We start from the raw sequence: 26618 nt of genomic DNA, 5'->3' as shown, positions 1-26618 counted from the left end.
ATTTATTCATTTTATCCTATAATTGTAAAAAAAATTCAGGAACACCAATGTGTATATTTTGGGCACCATGTGTCAACATTCTGAATTTTGTTAAAAAAAAGTTCAAGAGATTTTTTATAACCAGGTAGATAACAACATTCTGCACACTTTGAAGAGGCTGTGCGCAAAATTTCATCCAAATCTGACCACTGAAAGCACTCAAAATTTGTTGCACAAAATGTAAAAAATGCTGAAAACTACGAATGGAGAAAATTGCATTTGAAAGTTTCAAACATCTGTATTTTTTCATAAACACAACAAAAGCACATGAAACTTCTTGCCACTGCTTTCATGGCCGCACCATGAACTTTCTTGCCGATAGAAGCAAAGTTCTTGTGGTGTAATGGGTTCGGCAGGTCAAGAATTGCACAAAATCGCGACAGCTGTTCGTGTCCGATGCCAATCGCGCGCGCAGCCACCACCACCTTCACATTGACGGCGAAGCTGTCGCAAGAGCTTCCACTCCGATAGTCCCGATTTCCACTGGCGCTATCTGCAAGTCCACCGGGCACAACGCGTGCACAGCAGAAAGCACTGATGCTAGGCACTCGCTACTTTCACAGTGCAGCTCAAGAAAGGCCGAAATCCCCTTTCGCTTTTCCACCGGTTCGCGTACCGCAAGGGTACAGGTGCGGCACGTAGGGCAAGCAGCACCGCTTACCAGCACCGTAAGCGTGCTAATCTCCCATATCGCAACACTCTTAGAATATTGATGACCGCATGCTGCCCTATCTTCCTTGAAGAGTCCAATCTTCACCTCCGAGGTGCTCACAAAGTTCACCGCGGCATCGATCTCGTCCGAGTGCACGTTGGCCTGGTTAGGACTAGCTTGCGTCTCCCGCTGCAGTTTTCCGGTGAGGTCCGCGACGGCGTCCTCGGTACGGGTTCTTCGACCGAGACTTTCGAGCTCGGAAGTTGCGCTTTTGCGTGTCGTTCATCGCGAACTCAACAAATGCTAAAAGGCCGCTGAAAAGAACTAGCAGAGCACGATGTAGCGCGATCCAAACGCTGCACAAAACGAAAGCAGGAGGTAGGCTTCGCCACAGCGTCGTATCAGTCTAGGCCAATGACGGCCTCTCTAGAGCACCACGTGATTTAAAAGGTCCAGTAGGGACGCTCGAAGCGTGCGCGGAAAACGTTTTTTTTTATTATTTGCAGCCGAGATACGAAACTGCGAGAGATGCTATCTACAAGAGAAAGGCTTGCTCAACCTCTCCCAGCAAACGGCAATGGCGGGCGACGCGGCGTTCTCGAAGTATAGGCGCACGAAAATTGACGATTTGCGCGGAAAATAGCACTTTCTCGAGCCACCGTGGTTGAATAAAATGGACTTTTTACTAACTTCACGATCGAATTTTGCCTTGATCTTTTAGAAAGTTGTAGCTAAATGTTCAAAGATAATTTTACAGGCAAAAACTCAAAACTGAAAAATTACTCGGAAAACTCGCTTTTTCGACGCGCATCTCCCCTTAAGGGGAGGGAACTCTGGGACAGCATTTTACAAAATGAGCTAATCTTAATCACTGACCTTATAAAACCAACAAGACAGGGAAATAGCAAATAGCGTGAGTAGGGACATTACACCCGACTTAACACTTATCGGAGGCCAAATCACGGCCAGGTGGTGTAACACGAAGGAGGACCTAGGAAGCGACCACAAAATTATTGAGATCGTAGTAGAAGCCGGACTGCTCGTGCTGAAACCCAAAAAGTTCGCAGCTATAAATTGGGACCTATTCAGGCAGAACCTCTATACAGAAGACGAAATTACAGACATAGCATCTTGGGGCACAGACATTCTCGCGGCAGTTAAAGAAGCCAACAAAGAGGTGGAAGCAGACGAAGCACAAGAAGTAGTCGACAAGCGCTTGATAGGTCTGTGGCGCAGGAAAAGGCAGCTAGAAGCAAAGCTTGGCCAGAAGAGGGGGAACACGAAAGTATGCAAGCTCCTGGCCAAATAGAACAGAGATATTGAGGAGCATGCTCTGTACTGAACTAGCCAAAACTGGGGCAACATCTGCAAGCAGATGGACTGCGGAATCAGCAAAGCTAACACGTGGAAAATGCTTAGACATCTTTTAGACCCGGATAAGACAAAACATGAGGCACGCCAACAACTACACAATCTCGTATATAGATACGAAGGCACTAGTGACCAACTGATCTCTGAAGTGAGAGGCAAGTACTTGAGATGGGCGGTTTCCACACCCCTCCCTGAGTACAAGGGCACAGAGAATCCCATTCTGGACAAGCCCATCACGATCGGAGAGGTAAAAATGGAATTAAACATGCTTACAACAAAAACGGCGGCAGGTCCAGACAGAATCAGTAATCGCATGCTAAAAAATTTGGATGATGCATCAACAGCTAAGCTAACAGCGTATATGCAGGAATGTTGGGACAAGGGCCAAATCCCACCAGCGTGGAAAGAGGCCAACCTAGTGCTTATTCTGAAGCCAGGCAAAAGACTAAGTCTAGAAAACCTGAGGCCCATTTCGCTTACCTTATGTGTAGGTAAATCAATGGAGCACGTAATTAAAACGAGACTAAACAGATTCCTAGAAGAACAGGCCCAGACACGATCGGATTCAGGGCCCATCTTTCCGCATGTGACGTCATGCTTCCACTTAAAGAGCAAGTGCTGGACAATCAAAGATACAAAAAAATAGTAGGTCTAGACGTGGCCAAAGCTTTCGACAATGTTGACCGCGCAGCCATACTAGAACGCCTAGAAACTCTAAATGTAGGTAGAAAGACATATAATTACGTCAAAGACTTTCTTTCAAATAGAAGAGTTAATATCTGCCTAGGAGGGAAGGAAGAGAAAGGAGTAAGACTGGGTAACAAAGGCACTCCCCAAGGCTCAGTCCTATCACCAACGCTCTTCAAGATTGCAATGATTGACTTACCAAAGAAATTGGCAGGTATAGAAGGACGCAACTACACATTATATGCGGAAGATCTCACCCTCTGGGTTACCAGAGGCAGTGATGCGCACATCGAAAACCTACTCCAAACAGCGATTGAGGAAATTGAGTCATACCTAAACTAAATAGAACTCAAATGCTCTGTCAAGAAATCGGAAGCGCTCTTCTTGGCCAACAATATAGACAAAGAAAGCCCCAGGAACACGGGATAACGCTAACGGTAAATGGGGACAAAATACCCTGGGTAGAAACGATTAGAATGCTGGGTCTTCGGATCCAGTCAAACGGTAAGAACACCGAAATCATACAAAAACTCGAATCGACAGTAGGCCAGACGTGTCAGCTAATTAAGAGAATAACAATCAAATACGCGGGAATGAAAGAGGTGAACCTATTGAGACTAGTTCATTCATTTGTAATCAGTAGGATCACATTCGTGGCCCCATACCTACGGCTGGCAAAAGCAGAAAAGAACAAGATTGAAATCCTAATTAGAAAAGGTGTCAAAACTGCCTCCCTCCTTACACATCCACCCAAAAATTCTCAACATGGGAATTTCATACACATTAGGCGAGCTCACAGAGGCTACCAAAGTAGCACAGCAGCAACGGCTCCTACGCAGCCAATCGGGACTAAAATACTAGAAAAGCTAGGCTTCGAACCTCGAGCAAGGCTAAAACTGACTGAGGATATTCCTACAGACATAAGAAACAAAATCAGAATTCCACCACTTTCAAGGAACATGCATCCGGTACACCATGAGGGTAAAAGAAAAGACTGAGCGAAAGCTCTACGGAAAAAAACTAGCAAACAGACAGGACGTGGTTTACACGAACGCGGTAGAATACGAACGCAGAACTGGTTTCGCAGCCCTAGCAACCAGGGAGGGTGGGGACTGGGTCTTGTGCTACAGCATTCGACAGAGGGACGCAACAGCGGCTGAGGAGGTGGCCATTGCGCTGGCCCTAATACAACAGTATGTAAGGGTGATCGTAACCGATTCCAAATCGGCTGTCCGAAACTACAACGCAGGCAGGATATCTTCCGAAGCGGTTAAAATTCTGGCTGCCGAACCGCCACCGGCAGAAATCGGCTGTCCGAAACTACAACGCAGGCAGGATATCTTCCGAAGCGGTTAAAATTCTGGCTGCCGAACCGCCACCGGCAGAGCTGATTAACCTTGTCTGGATTCCAGCCCATGAGGGCCTGCGAGGAACCAAGACAGCGCACGCACTGGCCCGAGGACTTACACACCGGGATACCAGTGTGGTCTCGTTGAGCAGGGAGCCCCTTCAGAGCGAAGAGTTGAAAAAATACCATGATATTCTCAATAAATACAGATTAGAAAGACAGACACTGCCTTGAGCAGACAAAATTCTAAGCAGAAAAGAAGAGGTTATATGGAGAAAGTTGCAGGCGGGGGTATTTCCCAACCCACTCACACTAAGCAGTGGCATCTGGTGATACAGAACCCGTGGTGCGAACACTGTAATGAAATTGCAGGTATAATACATATGGTGTGAACGTGCCCTAGATACAACAAACCAGACAAGAATTTGGAGTCCTGGGAGGATTTAATGACCAGCCAGAACAAAGAAGTCCAAACAAAAATCATCCATCTGGCCCTGGACACCGTTGAATCCCAAGAGATTCCAGCCTGCTGAAAGGGGAGGAACCTTTTCCTTGACGGATGTCGATAAAGTTATTCATCATCATCAACACCAGGAACTCGCAAAAAAAATTGATAAAGTGCCATTTTTGTGGCAAGTTGATAACAATAAGATAGGAAAGGCATGATATCTACAAGTGCATTATTAACAAAGAACATTTAGAATATACATTTTGAAGATCAATGATCCAGGACCAGAGTGTAAAAAAAAAAAAAAAAGAAAAAGCTATCTGTACAGCGTTGTTTTTCACCTACATAAAGAAATTGCAGGTGGAAACAGCCTCATTTCTCGTGCCATGCGGTGAAACTGGCTGTACAGTCTTGGAGGAAAAAAAGCAGCGCACTCTTGAGACAGGGACAAAGGAAGAAAAGACAACACAGCACTGATTTTTCGTTTTTTGTTGTTTGTTTCATCGTTTCTTTCTTAGTCCATGTCTCAAGAGTGCGCTACTCTTTTCCCCCAAGGTGAACTTCCAAATAGCCCGTTCTTCCATGCTCGCTGTAAAGGCTAGGTATGCATGTTGGACATGCGGCAGACCTTCAGGAATAGGTTTTCATGAAATAAAACTACCCGGACTAAGAGTCAAAGCTCACTAGTGAATAGCTGGTGCCATTAGCGGGTAATTATCCCCACTCAACGCCGTCAGATAACAAAGCCGACAATATGATTTGATATTTGACTTGCTGGAAGCCTTCTGATCACAAAAATTACCACGAGTAGGACATTTGTTTTTGTTTTTTCAAGCGCAGCTGTTACTCCCTTTTTCAAAACAACTCATGCACATTAGTGATCAAAAAGGTCTATCCAAAATCAGAATATTGCCAGAGTGAGAAAATTTAAACTGCCTCTACAAGTGCAATGCCTAGACTAACCACTGGGGGGCCCTAGGTGCATGAGAAATGATTCCAACATGTCGAAATCAGCAACTTAAAGCATCGATCACCAGTGATCGATTCGATTAGGCGCGGTAACGAAAGATTGAAATAATTGGACTTTGAGGACAATGTTTTCTTTTAGAAGGGAATGACGAAAACACCGCTTACAGACGGTACAGCAGAAAAGGACCAAACACAAGCGCTGACTAGCCACCAAATGACTAGCATGTTGGCTAGGTGCATGAGAAACAATTCCAACATGTCGAAACCGGCGATTTGAAGCATCAGTCACCGATGATCGATTTGAATAGGCGTGGTAACGAAAGATTTGAACGTCATGAACAAGCCATCACTCCCATTTCAATGCGATGCTACCGAACCCGTGAAGTGTGCACGCCAACAGCGACCACGGTCAATATTTTTAAATACGTAGCCCTCAGTACACAAAGCTATACGAAGCGAACCAATCCAGCTGCACAATTCTGCACACAGCCTACTTTTTTGGCGGCCTGCTGCTTGCCCATCAGCCCGCGAGAGCATGCGACCAGTCGCAGGGTTGCTTGAAGCCATTATTGGCCTCTCGTAGCCCCAAATGTTTTCATATTCACTGAAAACGCCCACTTCATGGTAATCGCTGCATCAGCATGTGAACCTCTTGACTAACTTTCAGTGATGACGGTTATGCCTCTAGCCACCAATTAAGATTTTGAGATCCATACTTTGGTCAGAAAATACTTTGAAGGTTATATTTAAATGCATAGTGCCAGCGGGAAGCTGCTAGGCTCTGCAGGAAGCCTTGACTGACACGATATTTTGAAATAGCCAATTCTGAGTAAGCGAAAGTTTATTGTACAGTCGAACCCCGCTACAACGAACGTCGCTTCAACGAAATATTTCCAATTCCCCGTCAGCTTGCTATACAAAGTAATGGAACAAATTTCTCATCACAACGAATCATTTTTGGGGCGCGTTTCCGCTTCAACGAAATTTTTGCTATGCGAAGCTCGATTTAAAAATATATCTTACAATAAAACAAGCATATCGCCGCCCATCTATGTACTTCCATAGGCCCACGCTGCTTTGTTTCGCTAAACATTCGCTGGACCCAACTAATCCACTCACTGAAACGCACATGATCACCGCCATAGCTTGGTGTTGATGACAATCGGGCTGGCTGCCTTGCGACAAGGCGACGAAGCTATAATTGAGGGCGTTCGCCACAACGACGCATCATCGGATGATGACAGCGACACGGAGGATTTAGCGCCACCACCTGCAATAAAAGTGATGGATGCTTTTGATGTGATCCGCAGGTTTTTCGGTGCTCACGATGACGACGTCGCGATGCAACTGTTCACCGAGTGCGAAAGTCGCGCCACTGCACTCGTGGCAAAAAAAAAAGAAGCAGAAGAAGCTGACCGATTTCTTTGGAAATAAATGATGTTTTGGCACTATGTGGTCCAACCTCACAGTGTTTTTGGGCTGTTTTCGCCTCAACGAAATTTCGCTTTAACGAAATTTTTCGCGCGCCCCGTCAGTTTCGTTGTAGCGAGGTTCAACTGTACTACCCTCGCCACTTGTCTTGCTTCGTATGTCTTCTAAAATCGCCCATATTAGCCACACAAATGCATGCACGCAAAATGAATTTGAAAAGGAAGGTTTCAGGGATGTGCGACATCCTTTGCACCACTGAAAGACAAAAACCTTGATGTAGCAAAATTTGAAATATATAACGAAGTTTTTCCCGGCAACTGCAACTTCGCTATATCGAGGCTCAACTGTAAACATATGTATCGTGGACTGCATTATGTAATGTATTAATGTGCACTTCACCACTTCCCTTGCACTCAAATATGCTATGAAATAAACATTTCTAACGCGACAGCATTCAAGGCCCTGTTCAGCAGAAAATCTAGCATCATTGCTGGCCATCTGTCTAGGCAGCAGCGCAGAGCAAATCGTGCGTGATTCTGGTGGCCACTGCACATTGGTGCCACTGTGCTACTGTGGAAATGGCAGGATAGAAACGGCAAAATGCGCATTGCTACTTGTTTCATTACTTTCGTAACTGTTACATTTCTGAGCACATACTCGTTTGCATACAGTGGTAAGATAACACTCTATATGTAACAACATACAACATATACTTATCAAACCTACTTGTTCCCAACCCAAACAAGCATGGTTTCTTGAATAGCTTAGTTGGTAGCGTGTCTGGCTCACAACACAAGACTGTGGGTTCAAAACCACAGAGGGTTTTTAAATATTTCTGTAAGCGAAATTAATTCATTAGGTGAATGATTAGTGACACGCAGGGGCTGTCATTTTGCACTTGAAGACATGTTTTGTTCACTTTCTTTCCATGCATGATCCAAGCGCTGCACATCCGATGTGAGGTTACGTGGCTTTGACATCATGACCCTGTCGACCAATAAGAATTATTCACTCATGGTTATCAATGCTGATGCTAGCTTTTTTGCAATGCGAGACCCTTCCATATGGCATAAAATGAGCTAAAAAGATAGGTTTTAGACTAAAAATTTTGGTGTGGTGTTTAGAGTAGTATGATTACCTTTATCAGCAGATGCATGTTAAAAGCTGAAGAAAAAATGCAATCGAAACATCACTATAGCAAAACTTGTTTGATGGGCACTTAGTTACTGAACACTGGGCATCAGGCTGCTGCGAATACTAATTGCATCTCATGCCTCATGCTCACATGTAACTAAAAACTAACTATAAAACAGTAACTATAAAACTTTGTTGTGTAAAAGTTAGCACATGTTCAAGATCGTCTAAAGTGCTGCAGCACTCAGCCACTGCCCAAAAGAACAGCTCCAGTTAGTCTTAGCTATCAAGCAGTGTCACATAGTAGCAGCTTACAAAAGCGCTCCCCTTCTGACCAAAAACAAAAACAGAAATGAAGAAAAGTGCACTTTTCCCGAGTCGAGAGTAGTCGAAGACATAGAAGTTTCAAACTTCGACAATCATCATTTTTTAAAGATTCCTTAGCCAAGGTCAATCATATATAGTTGCGAGCAAACAATCGTTAAACCCACAACACTGATGCAATGCTTGCATACTTTTGAGAAACACAGAGTGTCCCAGCTTTAGCTGCAAAAGCTCACTCACCATCATTGAGCACCATGCGTAGCCTGGTGTCGAAATAGACCTGCAGGCGACCACCGGACTTGCTGGAGATGAATCTTTGTATTTCGGGATTCAGGAGGAACGTCTTCAGATCAAGCGCACCCCTCTTGAAAAACCAGACACAAACTATCACTGCAGCAGCATGTAAAGCAGACACCGGTAAACCTGTACAGACGATGACATTAAAGAGACCACAGGCTCAACTCCTAACGATTCCAGGTTTCATTCTTCCACAATCGAATTACGGGCTTCTTTCTATTACCTCCCCATCATGGAGAGCTGTCTTTCAAACATTTTAAGGAGAAACATCAGCCTCGTGTCTCACGATTTTCATCCCGTGCTGCGAGATACTTCAAAAATGCCTTACCTGCCAATGTATATCAAAAAGAAAGTTGTTTCATGTTCACCTCACGCTGCAGATTTATCCTTCCTTTTCTAGAGTCGCATTTTTGCAAACTTCCCTCATAAATGCCTCAGCAATTGAAGCTACAGAAAATAAATGAAGTGAAGTCGTGGAACGGTGTGTGCACGAGAACTTCTAGGTTGCCCTCCCTCTGGACAGGAAGTGAGGAATGCAGTGAACTGAGCACAGCTAGGAAGTACAGTGGTGAGTGCTATGGCGAACAAGTACTCTACATTTCTCTGTTTTCATCAGCTTCTTGTGCTCCGCACTGTCGCCTCAAAAACCCTTGGCCCAACCCCCTCTTCCCTGACCCCTCCAATGCATAACATAATGTTTCAAATTTCCAGATCGGAAGGCTCTATCATACGCTGAGTACATATCATTGCACCTACCGACTATACTTCTGCATGACACTCACTCTGTTTTCTCTTCAAATGTATAGCCCTGTTTATGCCAAATATGTGGATATATGGATATGAATAGAATTTAGTTTGATTTCGTGTGAAAAACCAAAGCATTGCATAAACAAGGGATCAACTTCCACTGTTTCTGTTTTATAAGAGGCGATAAATAAGAAATTCACGCTCGAAAGTCAAGTGCTGCAAAACACTACATGCCGCATATCCACTTCTTTCCACTTCTGCCTCGTGCTGCACAGTTCTGCCAATGTTTCACTGTTTCTTCCCTTCCCTACTTCTCGCTGCACTTTTACTCTCTTTTGCTTTGTGAACAGACCGCGCCGTCTTCTTTCCATGTTTGTAGATAGCTTTACTTTTTTTTTCCTACGCACTGCATGCTTTAACTCGCGGCTCCATGGCCTACGTAAAGTTGCTATCTCCTGAGTGCTGCTAAGCCTGCTGGTAAAGCCATTAAACAAAAAAAACATGGTGTTATTTTTTTTATTTATTTGCTTCGCGATCTCAAGTAGTGCGTGTGTGGCAATGTCATTTTGTGGGCAGCCGTTGCCGTGGCCAGACGCACTTTACTGGAACCGATTTTTACCAAAAATATCTTAGTACAAAGGGGGAAAAAAAGTAGTCGTCTATGGAAGGTGAACAGAGACTCAATTTCACTTTACCATATCCGAGTTTACTATAGCAATGTTCTACTGTAGTAAAGTGCTAAGCAATGAAGCAAAATGCACAGTTTGCAGGGCACATATTATAAGGTAGGAAAGAAACAAAACAATAAAAATTGAATTAGAGAAATTTTCCTCTTTCACGAAATCTGAGAGGCAGAATTTGGCAAATGGGGCATTTACAGAGCGCCAGAAAACATTAGGAAGTGAAATCATCTCACTTTTTCAAAACTGCCCTAGCATTCAATCTGCTGCAGTGAAAAAATAGACCCTGAAATAGGCATTCCCACGCCTAATTGAGGGAGTCTTGCATTTCAGCATGGTACACAGCTCCAACAGAAACCCTAGCAGTAATTGCACGCTGTAATTAGAAGCACCCTCGCTGTAATGCTTGAAGGTGAAACAGCAAATGCAGGGCACCAATTCGCTGTCCTAATCTACGATCAATCCTTCCCAACTGTGTGCCCACAACCATGAACCCGCACATCAAATGTGACCCCAGATCAGCATACCTCGATGGCTTCTGCAACCTGCTCAATGCCAGCGCTTGGGTCGACGCACCAAAGTCCCGATCTCTGTGGAGAAAGGCGCCGAATCTCTGTGGCTCACAGCTGTGGCTTCACAGCCTTACGCCATTTCAAAAACGCAGCAAGAGAGCGCCATAAGTACCAGCGAAATTGCAGCTGAATTTCAGCCCAGCACAGTGAGAGTTAAAGAGCCTAGGGTGAGAAAACATCATTCCCCCAAAGCAAGCCGTAGCAAAGGACCATGGTGACACCCACGGCCCCGTAACAGCCTCGTCATCTCTTTTATCGCAAACTGCAACAACAATAAAGCCTACAGGACAGGGTCTCCCATGGTCCCATTATATATTTCAATGAAGACTCCATCTCTTGGCTTCATTTTCCCAAATGCTTTCACAGTAAGCCATTTCTAATAAGGATGTGAGCATATTGAAACTCTTAAGCATAAATCGAAGAGAAATGATGAAAAAAAGATGCCTTCAAATATGTAAAGGTACGTTCAGTATGAAAAAAAGATTTTCAGTGAATAAATATTTAAGTGTTTTGACCTCAATTTTTTCTTAAATATTTATGCTTTTAAGATCCAAGTTAAAAAATTCTGGATTGATTTACCGCCATACAAAAAGAAAAAAACACGCCAACCACAGGAATGCACTACAGTAGTATGGGAAAGGAGCTCACGCAGATCTGCTTAAGGTTCAGATGATTTATTTATGGCCAAACGGCGACACAAACATCCTGTGGCCCATACAGAAAGTCAGATGATCATGACGTCGGCAATGCGCAAGCCATCAACCGCGTATGCATCACTGAGATTCTACCATATGCAGCTTCGGTAGACATTACAGTGGCATGCGAGCACAAATGCAAAATTAGTAATGAATCGATATCCACGGATAACTGACATACGTCCAGCACGTTAAAATACTGAACATAGGGTGGGTAGTAAACCCTCCTTAAAAGGAGACATGTGACCAAAAACAATGATCTCAATTTGAAAAATATAGAGGCTGCGTTCTTTTTTAATGTTTCAGTAACCTTATTGCTTTCTCTTTCACATAAAAGAAAGAACCTGAAATGGGTAGAAACTTATTCTTTAACAAGTCGGTCAAGCACACGCAGCGGCAAAAAGGGGCACACCTGTCCTGCTTTCAAGCCCATCACACGCCAAATCATGGCGTCACGGGCCACCGTGTTTGTGCAAGCCAGTAGGCCTTTTTTCCTCAAGGCTCTCAAAAGGCAATAATTAAAAAAAAAAAAAAAAGAAAAGACTTTCACTGCGACAATGGAGCACTTTCATTGTAGTACCTCCAAAGACACTAAATCATGTTTTGCTCATCCTATTTTTTTTTTTTTGCACAAAATTTTATGCATTTATTATTGCAGTCCAACCTAGACAAAATATGTAAGCATGCCAAATGCAGCCATCTAGTCTTTATTGCCGTTAGGAATGTGTTTAGAGATGATAAGTTCCAAAATAATTCAGGCACCAGCCCCTGAACATGAAGCACAATAAGTAAGCTTGTCCGAAAATGATGCATACAAAGGGAATGTCAATGTATTTTGCTTAGTTGCACCTTTTGAAGTGTTAGGGGCAAGAAAAGATGTCATTACTCTGTAATAATTGTCGCAATGTCGGAGATCAATCACTGCAGCTGGTAGAATTCTCACATTCACCAAGCAATGAAATCACAAATTAAAGTTTCCCAAGAACCTTTGCCCGAACTACACAAAAGTTGAGTTATACAAGTTATACGAGTTATACTCCCAGAAAAAAATTACAGGATTGCACTTAGCTTCACTCAAGAGGTTAACAATGAAAGCCTTTTCTACTTCTTTTCTTCTACCTCTTCTCTTCCACCTCTATATTGCGTGTTTGTGTAGTACTTGGTAAAATTTCATTTCTTTCTCTCTTTTCTTCGGTTTCGTTGTCAGTGACATCGGCATCTCAGGACTCCTCTGTTAGACATGCGAGACTGAGCTAAATCACACATGGCCCTATGGGGCTTTTTATAGGGACTAAGGCCTAACTATCCGAACGGCGAAATTATGCCGATGTCAGAACCTCCTGCGACATCTGGCGGACACTTCTTGAGCAATCTTGTGGAATCTCATGAGCACATAAGGTGAGCACATGTCTTGGAATATCGCGGACAATTCACCATAAGGCTAGAAAGGTTTTTGCCTTGAAAAAAGGAACGAACTGCCAAATATATTAAAATGCAGTGAAGCCCTGCAAAGAGGCTCTAACGGACAAATGCAAGAAGCCCACAATGGCAGTGTGGTCTTGATGTGCTCAAATAATGCAGACTCTAGTGATAGGAATGCACAGTGGCTGGCTTATATGCAGCCGACAACCACGGAAGCTAGGGAAGAAATGGCCTGCCACGTTAATTTCGGCCTAACAACCGGGGTCCTTCTACCATTGGCACGTTTATCATCGTGTGCACGTCAGAGCTGCATGAGTAACATTGCAATGCACCATTCAATAGGCAAGATTTTTGCACATTTGCGTGCGTTGTCGTTGGCCCCTCAACTTGGCTACCTTTTGGAGCCCCATGAGGAATTCCCTGAGTAGGCTTTCCTGCATGTCAGAACGTTAGCAGTGGTGGTTTATATTAGGAAAAAAAATCGAAAAGAAAACAAGAAACGCAGTAATTACTACCCAATAATGTAAACGCGAACTGTGGTCAGTGGAAATAGAAGGAACAGGCAGAAGCTAGCAAGGTGAAATGCAGAGAAGACCGATAGTGAGAAAAGATGGGACATGCCAGTAGACCAGAATGAGATGGCGGAGCTCAGAGCACAAGCATTTGGTAGACGACAAAACAAGTGCCATGGGTGTGGGCAATAAGTAGTATGTAACACACTATGGAAGGATTTAACAAAAGAAACCGTTGCGATTGTTCGAAGTAGGTGGTCCACCATCCTGTTCTCATCCCTACTGAATGCGTGGCAAAACATGCTTGTGGAATTTCATGCTAGGCCAAAGTCTAGCAGCATGCGAATCTGCTCACACGATCGATGAAGACCGTGGAGGGACACCTTCGCACTCTCGATCTGCAGATAATTTGCCTATATCAGGGGTGGAAGCAGGCTCGAGCACTTTGGAGCAGCTCAGGCAGAAGTAAGAAAGCCAGTCTGAAGCATCTTTGGAGCAATCAAAGAAGAGATTTGGAGCATTAGAATTATATTTTGGAGCACGTTTCTAGGGCAAAATGGCCTTGATAATTTCATTTTTCTATTCCTGACATATACAACCCCTCCTTTTATTCCTTCTAATGCAACATTCATTGCTTTTGCCGACTATGCACACACCTCTGACAAGAAAAGACAAATGGCCAAAACATGCAATGATGTTTAAAACACAGGCTGACCTAAAAAACCATTCAGAACAGACTTAAAGCAATAGGACACTTGCTTATGCACCTCATGAACGAACACCGAGTTTGACCTAAACCTCAGCCTATTCTGACTTGATCGAGTCAAGCGTGGAGTCTACCATTTCGATGCGCTCAAGCAGAGCCACTAGTTTGGCGTTTACATCAATGAGCACATTTCCACTATCTTGTGCATGTTCTTTGGTCCTATGCCTGTGCTGATAAATTCCCGAGCACTGGCCAGTACTAGTGCCTTCAGGGAGGCTAGATGGCACTAAAGGGTAGCCTTTCCCTCCTTCAGCTTCTTTACTTCATTGGCTCCAGCCAGTAGCTCCTCATTCTTTTGCTTAAGCATTGCTGGAGTTGCAGTTTTAAAAAATGGCGACAGACCCTGTATGGCCTTCTAACACCAGTGAGAAGTTTTCTAGTGATTAGCTCCTCTGGCACCCTACAACGCATCAAGTATGCTTTTGTCTGATGCAGGCCTGACACGCGTGTCACTGATTAAGAGGCTCGATGGTTAAGTACCTGCTTGCTTTTAAAACAAGAGCATTAGAAGAACTTCTGTACTTTTTACAGCCAAATAGGTTTTCTAACAGTTCCTACCCCGCTAACGTAGTAGTTAGGGCTATTTGCTCCACTAGCTGCTCCCGCTTCTTTCTCCACCAGTGATTGAAAAGCCTGGGAGGACGTGCTATATCTCATGCACAATGCATTTTTTCACAATTGCCTCCAATCCTTGTCGGTCACATCAAGAAAAAATTTTCAATTATGCTTCACACTTCCCTAGCTTGAGAAAATTTTGTTTGTATCGAGTCCAGTGCAAGAAGTGTTACTATATCTCTGCTACTGGTGCGCCGCTATCGTTCTGTGTTGAGCTAAATTTGATAGTAAAACATCACGGCAGCCGGTCTAGAGCAGAGAAAGCAGTTTGGAGCAGAATGGAGCAATTGGAGCAGCACAATCCACCCCTGCTATACTCTGTTTCTGCAATGATCAGATTTACGTATGCCAGCACAGTTTCGATCGCTGCTGAATATCCAAATGACATTTACCATTCAAAAAATTCTCAGATACCAATTTCTGGGATCAAACGTGAACAATTCGCAACACATTTAAAATGTCTAAACTTCGCGTAGGCTTAACGTTTTAACTATGGGGACTACTAGGTCACACACTATATGCATGCGTGGGTAAATAATGTGTGCGACTGTACATCACCTCTGGATTGCACTCGTACAAGATGCTTCCAAAGAAATGCTGCTGCAGCTGGTGCATGTGTGCCTGCCAGGCCAAGCCGAGTGCTTCCAGCTTCTGCAAATATAGCCGCGCAGAAAAGGTTGCATTCCAACCACAAACTTACGCACCATAAATTCAGTTGCACCACAGTTGCTTACTCATTTGCTTGCACACAGTTGCTTGCACAGTGACAGCTCATTTAAAAGGATACAGTGGAAAGTTTCCTAAAATACTTCCAAAGGCTACCTCAGCTTAATGCTGCACTTATTCAAGAAATTCCTCCTACCACTCTAGATAATGCCGTTGTCACATTTTTGTTTTTGTTTTTTTCAGATGGTTTCACGCCTTTCCCCAGCAGCAACGTTTTTCACAGCGTTGTAATCTGCTTTGTGTGTTTTGCATGCCGCGAAACAGGCAGTAGTCATGCACGCAATGTACTGAACGCTTCTCCCGCCCGTCTGTCTGCTTCAGGCCAAACAATTATCCCACAGGGAGTGATCGATAACAACCAACCACCTGGATCACCCTACGTACACATGATTTACACACACGCACAAACCTTTTCTTGGGCATCGTCAAGCGGCACCGAACCGGACCGGCACCTCTTGAGCACGAAAGCCAGGTAGTCAAGTTCATTGGAAGGCTGCAAGTCACAACATATCATGAGAAAAATGTACTCTTCTAGCACCAGAGTGCGCAGATAAAGATTTAGGCTAACCCGTTAGTTGTGGCGCAGGTTAAATACTTGCTCCAGGCAAATAACCTGATGGCACACCCCATTTAGGAGTGAAGAGGGGAAATTGGAAGCTAGGCACTAGTAAGAACTTGCAAACTAAACTCATCTGCCCACATCTGCCACCTTACAATACTTGTGCTTTAGCTCTGAAGCTTGATTATGTTTATGGAGTTTAAAGTCCCAAAGCGACTCAAGGCCATGAGAGATGCCACAGTGCAGGGCTCCAGAAATTTCGACCACCTGGGATTCTTTAACATGCACTGACATCGCACAGCACACGGGCGCTTTACTTTTCCCCTCCAGTGAAAAGCAGCCACCATGGCCGGGATTCGATCCCGCATCTTTAGGTTCAGCAGTCGAATGCCTTAGCCACTGAGCCATCACGGTGGGTTAGCTCCAAAGTAGAAGGGACAGTCTAGAAGCAAATAGTAACTTCAGCTAGGTCTAACAAACCACTACCCCGAGATTGCAAGTACTATTGTCCTAAATATTGAACATTCTAGAGCTCAGTAAGCCAAAATGACTATGCGAGAAAACGAATACCAGCCAGAAGGATGGCCGAGCAGTAAGTGACTTTGACTTAAAGAATCATGACTCCAGTACCTGTACCTTGGAGAGGAACAGAAAGGATGTGAGAGAGAGACAATCCTTCACGCAAGAATAGGATCCTATGGCTTTTCACGAGACAGCAATTCAGTATTTTTCTCTTTTTGCATGGTGGAAGGCGTCACTGACATTTTTACTGACATAAATCTCACCCTGCTACAGCCCCTTCTATCGGGCCAACAGCTTTGTAAATAAATAAAAAAATCAAATGGCCATGCTATGCATGGAACTTAAATCCCAGAAGCAACTCAGCACCAGAAAACGGCAATACGGCAAAATCTCACTAATTCAACACTCGCTAATTCAGCAATCTTAATCATTCGAACTAGCAACGCAGTCCCGGCTAATGTCCGCGATAGTATATGGCATCAGACGCTGTTAACTCGAACACTGTGAACGCTTCCTCCGGTTAATTCTGACATGGAATCACGACTAGAAGGTATGGCCGGCGCAGCCAGCTATCACCGAAATAGACCTCCCCAATACTTATAATATACCATTGCTTACCCATGCGCCAAAGTGCACACAAGCATTCAAGGTATACAGACGGAAAAAAAAAAAGAAAAAGACGTTAAATTACGGGTGGTAGTACTCCGCACCATAGAAGTTAGTATATTCGTCCTGTTCACCTTCTAAGTCAGTGCACCTTCTCTGCACCCCTGCGTCTTCCTGAAAATGCACCAGCACGTCCAGCAACAAGTACTTTGCAGACTTCTCCAAACCTCAACTGCATGGAACAGTGCTGCTATGCGTGAGTGCTATGCGGGCACAGCGACGATCAAAGTTCGATCAAAATTCAGGTCATGACATTGATACAGCCTATTTCTTGGCATAACTGCAGAATATGTGCAACGAGAAAATCTTGAGCATTCCAGAACTCAGAGCAAATGCAAAAATATTGGTAACCACAGGTCTAAGATATGTCCAAGTTACTAATTCACTGAGGTTCCAAAATGTGTTCATTTACATTACCCTTCTCTTGGAAGCCTTGGCAATGCGGGACATTGTGAAAGATGATGCAGTCGTCTTCGAGGCCAGCAAGACAAGCAAGCTGACAGCATCTGCACACTGTGAAAAGACCCACAAGGAGTGAAGCTTTGTATGCGTTATCGTAAGAGAGTTTCATCAAAACTCAGAAGCAAGTGGTCAAGAAAGCAAAGAATCCCGTGTTTCCAAGAAAGACAGGAATCCTCTCATGCACGGTCCAAGACCACAGTTAAGCAGGCAAACGGCAATTAAAATCACTTTAAAATCATTTTCGTGCCCAGTTTGCTGCAGCAGAGCTGTTGACCAAACTAGTACATGGGCTCGTGGGCTACGACACTGGTCTTACAGGCCGCACAACTATGTTACGAGATGGCAAGCCAGTGAAGATAGGAAACAGAATATGACCGATGGCAATGCGAGATGACTTTTAATGAATATCGGTTTAATGAATGTCAGTTTAACGAATCAACTTAGGGAGAAAGTGCACAAGTCTTGGATGTCAACATGCCTGCAAGGATCTGTTGTGTGCAAGAAAGTTATTAGTTCTTTTCTTTAAATGCCTATTAATTTTTAAAATAAAAGTTATAATTTACCTTACATACTTACCTGACCAGTGTTTTACAAAATTAATACAGTACAACCCCTTTATAGCAAAGTCACTGGGACCGGCAAAAGTCTTTACTACATATAACAGGGTATTTACTATATCAGTGGTTAGCGATAACATGGTCCTGAAGTTGCCGTTCGGTAACTAAATGGCTATTTAATGAACACGTCTTGTTGGTTAATGAAAAAATCACTCTCAAATACCTTCCACCTCTCTCTTTTTGTCTCTTCATCCCATTTTTTTCAGTTATAAAATTTTTTGTTTACATCCTGTGGAAGCATTCTTAAGCATGAGGGCAACGTGGCTATGAATACAACTGAGTTTTATTTCATGTGAAAACCAAAGCATTGCATGAAGACGGCATCATCTTCTACTGTTTCTGTCGGTAAAGAAGGTGAGAAATGCACGCGGCAGTCAAGTGCTGCAATACCGCACACGTCTCCAGTTTTTCCCACTGCTGCCTCGTGTTTCACAATGCTCTAAATGTACGTTCATTTCTTCCTTTTCCTAACTCTCGCTGCACTTTTACTCTCCTTTAATTTCTGAGCGGATCACACTGTCCTCTTTTTATTCCTGTAGACAGCTTTCTTTTTCTTTTTTTTCTATGCGTTGCAGGCTTTCCCTCACGGCTCCAAGGCTTAGGTAAAGTTGGCTTCTCCTGAGTACTACTAAGTCCAGTGGTAAAGCCATTTAAAAGAACACTCGGTGAATTTTTTGTTTTCTTTAAAAAAAAAAAAAAAAGGTTCGCGATTTTAGGTAGCGCGCTTGTGGCGATGTTATTTCGTGAGAATGCATCGCCGCGGCCAGACGCACTTTACTATAACCAATTTTTATCACAAATGTCCTAACTATAAAGGAGGAAAATGTACAGTCGTCTATGGAAGATGAACTAAGACTTTAGTTTCCCTTTACTATATCAGAGTTTTCACTATTCGAGTTTACTATAGCGGGGTTCTACTGTATCAAAAACTATTACAGGAATGAAGTACAAAGAAATTGAGGGTTAAATGCACTCCTCTGCACCTCAGGATTTATGCATAATAAAGAGAATGACCCTAGTGTCATTGATTACAGAATTCTACAGGGATGAGTTAGAGCAAATGCACAAAAATTGAAAGCTCATATATGATTCATTTACCGCCTCATATGATTTTGTTTTTGGAGAGAGAAATATGGCAATGCAATCAATGGAAGCGCCAATCTTCTGATCTCTCCTCTGCATGGTGATATCAAGGTGGATCGCGGTCTGCCACCAGAACTGTCTGAGTTTCACGAAGCCCCAAGGCCACCAGAGACATCATTAACTCAAATTTCAAGAACCTTGCATAAAAAAAACATTTATAAACTGGTACGGCAGTTGTACCTATTATTTTTTATCGCAATGCACGTGAAGATCTAAGTGGTAAGAGAAAAAATAAAACTTGACAGAAGTTGCGGCCTTATCATTGTTATTCTGGCGCGCTTATCAATTCTGTATCTCGTGTTTGTTCATGCTTGTTGTCGCAATACGACATGTTATCATTTTCTTTGTCGCGAATGATGCGCCAAGATCTGTCTCGAAGATTCCGATCACTTGCGTATGTTTCTACAATGTTCCAGGTTGTGCTAGTATTAGTTTGCGACGTTATCTAGATTGTTCTGAGCAGCCTTTAAATTGAGCGTTGATGAGTGTGACAAGCATTCTTCGTTCGACGATCGACAAGCACGTTTGTTGCTATTGCCGCCGCCGAGTTGCTTAGTTTTTTTGCGGGCGCAAGTCAGCCCAATAAAGAGTTAATTTCAGTACCATCAAGCCTGTGTCTTTTTTTGGTGTCAACGGCCTTGTCACCACTACGTGACATAATTTAAGATCTGCTGTGTCCCCCTTACAGTACCAGTATAGTTCCTGTATCGCTCCTAACAACAAGTTTATTTTTCTTCGCACTTTTCAATTATTATGTCAGCCACGAATGATACTTCACCACAGAGACTGCAGGGTGCTTTCATTTTTCCCTACCAATTCATCAAACCCTGGGCTAAAAATTTCAAACAAATAAAGAAAACAGACCGTCAACCTACCTCCTTCCGTTTATGACAAAATTTTACACTTTCAACGCTGCTAACAGACTCACATTGATAGGAAACAAGCGATAAAAAAAGAGCAAACAAATCATTTTCTCCAAAATATCTATCACGTCCTTGATACCTGCCACTGTAGCCAAAAGTTTCCGGTCTCTACAGGGCTATACTGTGGCTATGGAATTTTCCAAGCTCCACTTGGTGATTGTTAGAGCTGCTAAGGTCAGCGAAATACATCACATGGATTTTCAGAGAACAGGCTATCTCTAACCACAGCTAACTGTACTATGTACTGTGTGGCAATCCTGAGAGCTTGGCCATAGATGGCAGTGATCCCTGATCACCCGCAATGAATTTGGATGCCATACATTCCAATCCAATGATGGTGGCAAGCAACCATAGAAAGCCAATGGGAGGAAAAGAAAGGCAAGTTCAAGGCTGCAAGCTTACCAGAGGCGTCTCCAGGAAGCCAAGGAGCACCCTGGTTAGGAGTACTCGGTTGCAACTGGGATCCAAAGTGTGGAACACAGCTGCCAACCACCTCAAGATGTCCCTCTGAAAGAAATATATATATATATGTATGTCTGTGTCGTCCCAGTGTCCTGCTTATTACCGTGTAGCGACTGTGTGACAAGATGCGGACAGAGGTGTCAGTACAAAACGCTGTTCATGTGCAGGCCTCATCAATGTAACAGCTCATGGCATCGATTTTTCAGGGATGCCTTTGCATATATATATATATACATATATGTATATATAAGTATGGGATTTACATAGGAACTGCTAATCCTGAAAGTCAACAGCATGCAATATATGATTTTCTTCTTAACTTCATATTATCACTACCACAGTCAAACATGGGGTATGTTTTTCAAAAAAAAAAAATTTGTAAACATGGTAAAAACTTGTTGTACCAGTGTGCACAAGTCCAGCCAAAATGTGCACTAATAAGACTGGAGACAATCAAGATGCCTGAAAGAGACTGTATGCTTGCACAGGCCAGCATTTTATAGGCTGTATGGTTGCATTTTCAGTGCATGTAGCACCAAAATTATAAAGTCGAACAAGCGAGAACAGCATGCAGTGCAAATTGCACATGTATAAAGAAGACTGATGATGACATAGCAGCCTTAAATTATCCAACTGCAAGAGATATGTTACCTTTTTTTCTTTTTTTTTTTCGCCAACAAGTTAACGTTAAGCAATATAAACACGAGAGGAGCAGACAGGAAGACACGACTCATTCCTTTATTAAAATAAATATACTATACAGTTACTGTCACACCTCTTATCAGCCACAATACTCCAGGTGGGAGCAGAAAAGGCTAACAGGCACGTGGTATATATGGTAAATGTGACCTACTTGAAAGGGATCAGAAGGCAGAAGGGGCGATAACCGACAAAAACACATTAAAAATGTAGAGAGCCACACAAAATCATGAAAAAATGTCCAGCTAACAAAAATGGCTTTGTGCAGTGAATACCTACTTTTTACCCACCGCGGAACAAACTGGCACGCTTTTCTAAAAACCTTTCTCAAGTTTTATACAAAACATGCATTGCTAACAATGCAATCTAGGCCCTCCTTCCGAATCAAAATTTTAAAAACTTCAAACTGCGAAATTCGCATTCGAGTTTTGCAAAACAAAAAACAAAAAAGAGTCACTTTTCAAAGCTGCAAACCCTTCTCCCCTCTCAGCATTGCAACAAAAGTGCCTTTCGCTAACGAACGCATATGTTCTATAGCCACCAAAAGCCAAACAATCCATTCTTGCCACGAAGAAAAAAAAAAGGAATTCAGATGAGGCTGCTGTCAGAGTCTGTCCCTCAATGGGCACAAAGTGGCAGCTTCTGGCCCCGCAACACACAAAGGGCTAAATGTGAAGAGTGACGCACACACCTTGACCTCAAGAGACAGCTCCTGACTGCAGAGGGCACCACTCAGGGCAGTGACGACGTCCTTTGGGACCTGTGCCGCCGGCAGCATGCAGCCCAGCAGGGAGCGCACCGCATCGGGCGCTGCAATATCCAACGTGCTGGTAGGGGAGTCCACCCACCTCACACTACTGCGGTACCGGCTTGACGGCCATTGCTTGACGGCTAAAATCAAGCTCACCTCAAAGCACCCAACCCTTGAGGCTTTCAAGGAGGCACAACTACCAACAGTTTCAGTCGAGCTTTTTTTTTTCTTTTGCCTTCTTTGAGATAGTGCACGAGGCACTGCGAATAGATCACCATAAGAAATTCCCCTATACCTGTCACATAGTCCATGGTCCTTTTTTTTTTTTTATAGAAAGACTCTATTTGGTTTGGGTTCGAACTGCACATAACCATCATCATCAGCATCAGCCTGACTACAACAACTGCAGGGCAAAGGTATCTCCCGTATCATTCCAATTAACATGCTCCTGCGCTAGATGGCACAGGAGAATGATGATGAACTGCTGAAAGGAGGCTATGATGTCACACAAGCAGAGATAATGTTGAAGTCAAATGGGACCCACAAAACCTGTGACAAAAGCGCCTGCTTAGTCATGTTAATTCACTCCGAACTTACACCAGCATTCTCCAAGAACCAAAATGACCACAAAATAACAAACATCTATTAAATCCCACTTTCTGCATGTCTCACATGACCACAATGACCATACAGTTGTATTGATTCATTTTTGACGTCATAACCATTTGTTCCGTTAATAAAATAATGAATTTAAAATGGTCATCAATGTTTGCTGATGCCTTGCGCATTATTAGAAAGAAGGAACACAGCCAAAATTTGGTGCCACAGCCGCTAAGCCAAACCAGTACTTAGGGCCCTGTTCGAAAATGTAGGTTATCCAAACACTACACTGCAATATGTCAGTAAAAGAAGGGTAATGATCCGAACTTTGCCTACATGCCAGTGTGCATGCACAAGATTCACCGTGCCCCCCTCCCCTCAGTGCTTCAATTCTGCTATAGTGGATGGTATGAACCATCTCATTTTAACATACCCAGTGAGACACTCCTGGACAACCTGAGGAGACTACAATATCTGATGTATATTTATGCTATACCTCTTATATTCACATTGTCACCCATCACAACCCTCTTTCTTTTCCTTTTCCCCTTATACCTGGTGCAGAGTAGCAGGCCAGTTGCTCAACTTTCTGACCGACCTTTCTACCTTTCCATTCAATAAACACATCTATCAATGGCATTGCACATCTTTTTCACGAGGAAGACACAAAATTCAGCACATTCCACAAGATGACATGCCTACCCTGGCACACCAGGTATGATCAAGCCCAACAACACAACATGGCATTGCGACATACAACAGTGAAAGCAGTCTGCTTCGAGTAGCGCAAGAGAGGTCAACTAAGAACGCGCAGGTCTGCAGTATACAAAGAAGTGAGAGGAGAGAAGAACTGAGAACAACCGAGAAGCTACATACCCATCCCTCCTAATTCTCCAAAAAGCGGCCGATAGCCATCCCTTCCACTACAATAAATACTTTATTCATTCATTCATTGTCAAACTAATTAAAGTCTCGTATATTCACTCACTCCTACGGAGGCCGAAAATGGTAACATAGTGGCAAGAAAATGCATCAGGCTCACCTGGTCCTTGATGCAACTTGGTGGACTAATTCCAGACAATCTGATTCTAGGTGCAGCATGGCACAAAAATCACATCTAATCAAAAAAGCTCTATTGGCCATAGTTGAGCCCCCCATGCTTAATTTTAGTTCATGCCTTCCTTGAACAACAAAACTGCACTAATGGTAGTAATGAAAATTTGACTTAAAATTCAGTCAAGCATCCATTTGTGTTCAGATAAATGCAGTCATGCAAAACAAAGTCATCGTACCGTGCCTATAAAAACAGTCAGTGCAGCCGATACCTGCCTTGTACTTCGCACTGTTTTCAATTTCGTGTAAACCATTTACATTCATGTTCAGCTGCTCAGAGCCCCCTGCCAAAGTGAACGTTTCTGCTTGCACAAGTCGGGAATGGTAGCGATGTGTGTTCTGGCTTTAGCGACCCTCTCAGGTGGTCATGGGCCAAGATGTTGCACATAAAATGTGGACATTCCAAGGAATCCATGACATGTACACTTCACAAGAAATATCCCCAAGTAAATATTGAAGAACAACTGCCTTTGTAAGTTTACAGGTTGGAATACAACTTACGTGTGCAAAAGGCAGTGACGACTTGACACAGCCGCCGTAGGCGACGCTCCGAGAGGCCAGTCTCTAGGGCGCGTGCCCGCAGCTCGTCAATCTGGTCCATGATAGACCCTGCAGTAGAGTCGAAAAGCTTAAGCGTTTTAGTCCCCACAACATGTATCACTGTGGTTCTGCAATGCAGCAGCCGTTTGCACATCATAACATCAAGTAAAAGACTTCAGATCTGCAAAAATAGGTACACCAGCATGGAGGTCAAAAGAAGGGTAATGCATGGCAGGAATACATGGCACCTACACTGCATACTCCATCTCATCTGTTTATTTGCCCGTGCCCTTCCCCCTTGCTGGCATTTTCTTTCTTCCCGTCACCAGGTGAATACTGCAGCCAAATATTCTGCTAACAGTAAAAGCATAAAAATACCTTAACATAAACAAGCATAATGTTCTCAGAATGTTCTATCATGCCTTTTTGATACATTTCTGTGTTAATATTTTCCATTCTATTAAATTCGTTCATTTTCATTTTTAGAGCTCAGTGATGACGTGTGTGTCGACGCTTGCTCTCGAATATGTTTGAAAACTCAAGAGCGCTTGAGGGAGCGGCCTCGAAAGAGGAAGGCTCGTGCTTGACTGCGCTTGAAAGCTGCAGTATGGCAGCCTTGACCTGCATTGAGTTGAATGCAGATCGAGTTCAATGAGCATTGAAAGTGTTTGTGTAACAGAGGTATAAAACAGCGCAGCAAGAGTGCTGTGATGTCATTTTTCATCCCGCCCTCCCACTCCCTATAGTGAGAGCGACAGGTGGTTGCGTGAAACATGGCTCCCAGCGTCAGTTCAAAATAAATGCAGAAAGCAATCAGAAATGCTAGAAAAAGTTTAAAAAATTGACGTCTTAAAATGCTGGCGATCAGCGGTTAACAGGTTCGTGCACATATCTACAAGTAGTTCGGTGCAATAATTGCATTTTGTGACACAAAGTGTACACTGCTCAAACAATTTGTGTAGCTTGTGTGTGAACGTCAGATAGGCAGAGAAAGGAGCGACAGTTTCGGTTTTGTTTGGTTTATGAGGTTTCGCGCCCCCAAGCAACTCTGGCTATGAGGAACATCGTACTGCAGGGCTCCGGATAATTTTACAATCTGGAGTTCTTTAACGAGACATGACATCACGCAGCACACAGGTGCTACCGATTTTGGCGCTTTTTCAAAACGCGGCCACTGAAAACATAACTGAAACCACCACAACTGCAGCTCTAAGCCGGCACTAACATTTCTGTTCAAAATTTACCTTCAAGGAACGACAACGGGGATCAAAAGCTTTCTTTTCTGCCAAAACACCACAAACGAGTGGCTGGCCAGCGTATGTACTTACGTACGGGACGCATTCGCAGCTAGCAACGCAACGGTAAACGTCGTAGTACGTTTGCACTTCAGGTGAACTTTGCACTTCAGGTGAACGTTACCCTCAGCCAATAAAGTGATAAACATTTGCTACTGGCGTTCCCAGCAAACGGTTCGCCGTAATTTCAGCCTCATGCTGAGGAAATAAGGCCACATCAGTTTATGCTGGCGAGCATCGATCACTACTTAGAACACTTACCACGCACAAAAAAGCTTTCCTCTTCATCAGCAGGCTTCGACATAACACGAAAATGACCGATAACCTTGCAGAACTTCTCAACTAATGGTGCCGTTCGAATTTAGTCAGAGAGCGTTCGAAATGTGCGCTGAACTTTCAAACCACTCGGGAGTCGGTGGCACAAAACAAAATAACAAATAGAGATGCCGGTGGCGATGCGGATGCGGCCGGGCCGTACCCTTTCGAACGGGGAATCGCCAAAAAGGGACCTGACTAAAATCTGACCAAAAAAAAAAGAATTAAAAAAAAACACTTCATAACAGAACTATTCATTACTGCCAGTACGGTGGCTAAATGAGCAGGTGGCAGGTGTGCCGACAGGCAAAGTACAGAGCGCGCAGAGCGTAGTTCCGTCAGTTCCGTGTGGCTCCGGCACATGACTACAAAGGTGGCGCTGCTGTTCTTCACATGGTAAAATTACTGCACGGAACTCGCCGACGAATCGTCTGCTACTTGTCGCGTTTACGTTGCGTGTCATGCTAACCCCAATTTTGTTTAATAACATTACTTTTCGGAGACGCAGCCACACGA

General features: G+C 43.6%; 1 protein-coding gene across 2 annotated transcripts in view; it reads right to left on the bottom strand.

Moving 5' to 3' along the window:
* LOC146199778 (uncharacterized) overlaps positions 1-26293 on the bottom strand; it is a 49080-nt gene extending 22787 nt beyond the window's left edge. For both annotated transcript variants that reach the window (XM_084595250.1, XM_084595249.1), the window contains exons 1-9: positions 26049-26293; positions 24454-24561; positions 22180-22298; positions 20730-20834; positions 17600-17695; positions 15845-15928; positions 15268-15360; positions 10655-10717; positions 8644-8767 (exon numbers count right to left, since the gene is read on the bottom strand). In XM_084595250.1, coding sequence (XP_084451376.1) covers positions 8644-8767; positions 10655-10717; positions 15268-15360; positions 15845-15928; positions 17600-17695; positions 20730-20834; positions 22180-22298; positions 24454-24561; positions 26049-26091 — 835 coding nt within the window. In that variant the 5' untranslated portion in view covers positions 26092-26293. The remainder of the gene's footprint in view (positions 1-8643; positions 8768-10654; positions 10718-15267; positions 15361-15844; positions 15929-17599; positions 17696-20729; positions 20835-22179; positions 22299-24453; positions 24562-26048) is intronic.
* Positions 26294-26618: the final 325 nt, after the last annotated feature.

This window comes from Amblyomma maculatum, chromosome 2 (genome assembly GCF_055883805.1).
Source record: "Amblyomma maculatum isolate TAMU_Amacu chromosome 2, ASM5588380v1, whole genome shotgun sequence".
Taxonomy (NCBI): Eukaryota; Metazoa; Arthropoda; class Arachnida; order Ixodida; family Ixodidae; genus Amblyomma; species Amblyomma maculatum.
Note: the sequence above shows the minus strand (reverse complement) of the source record. Positions and strands in the feature narration are given on the sequence as shown.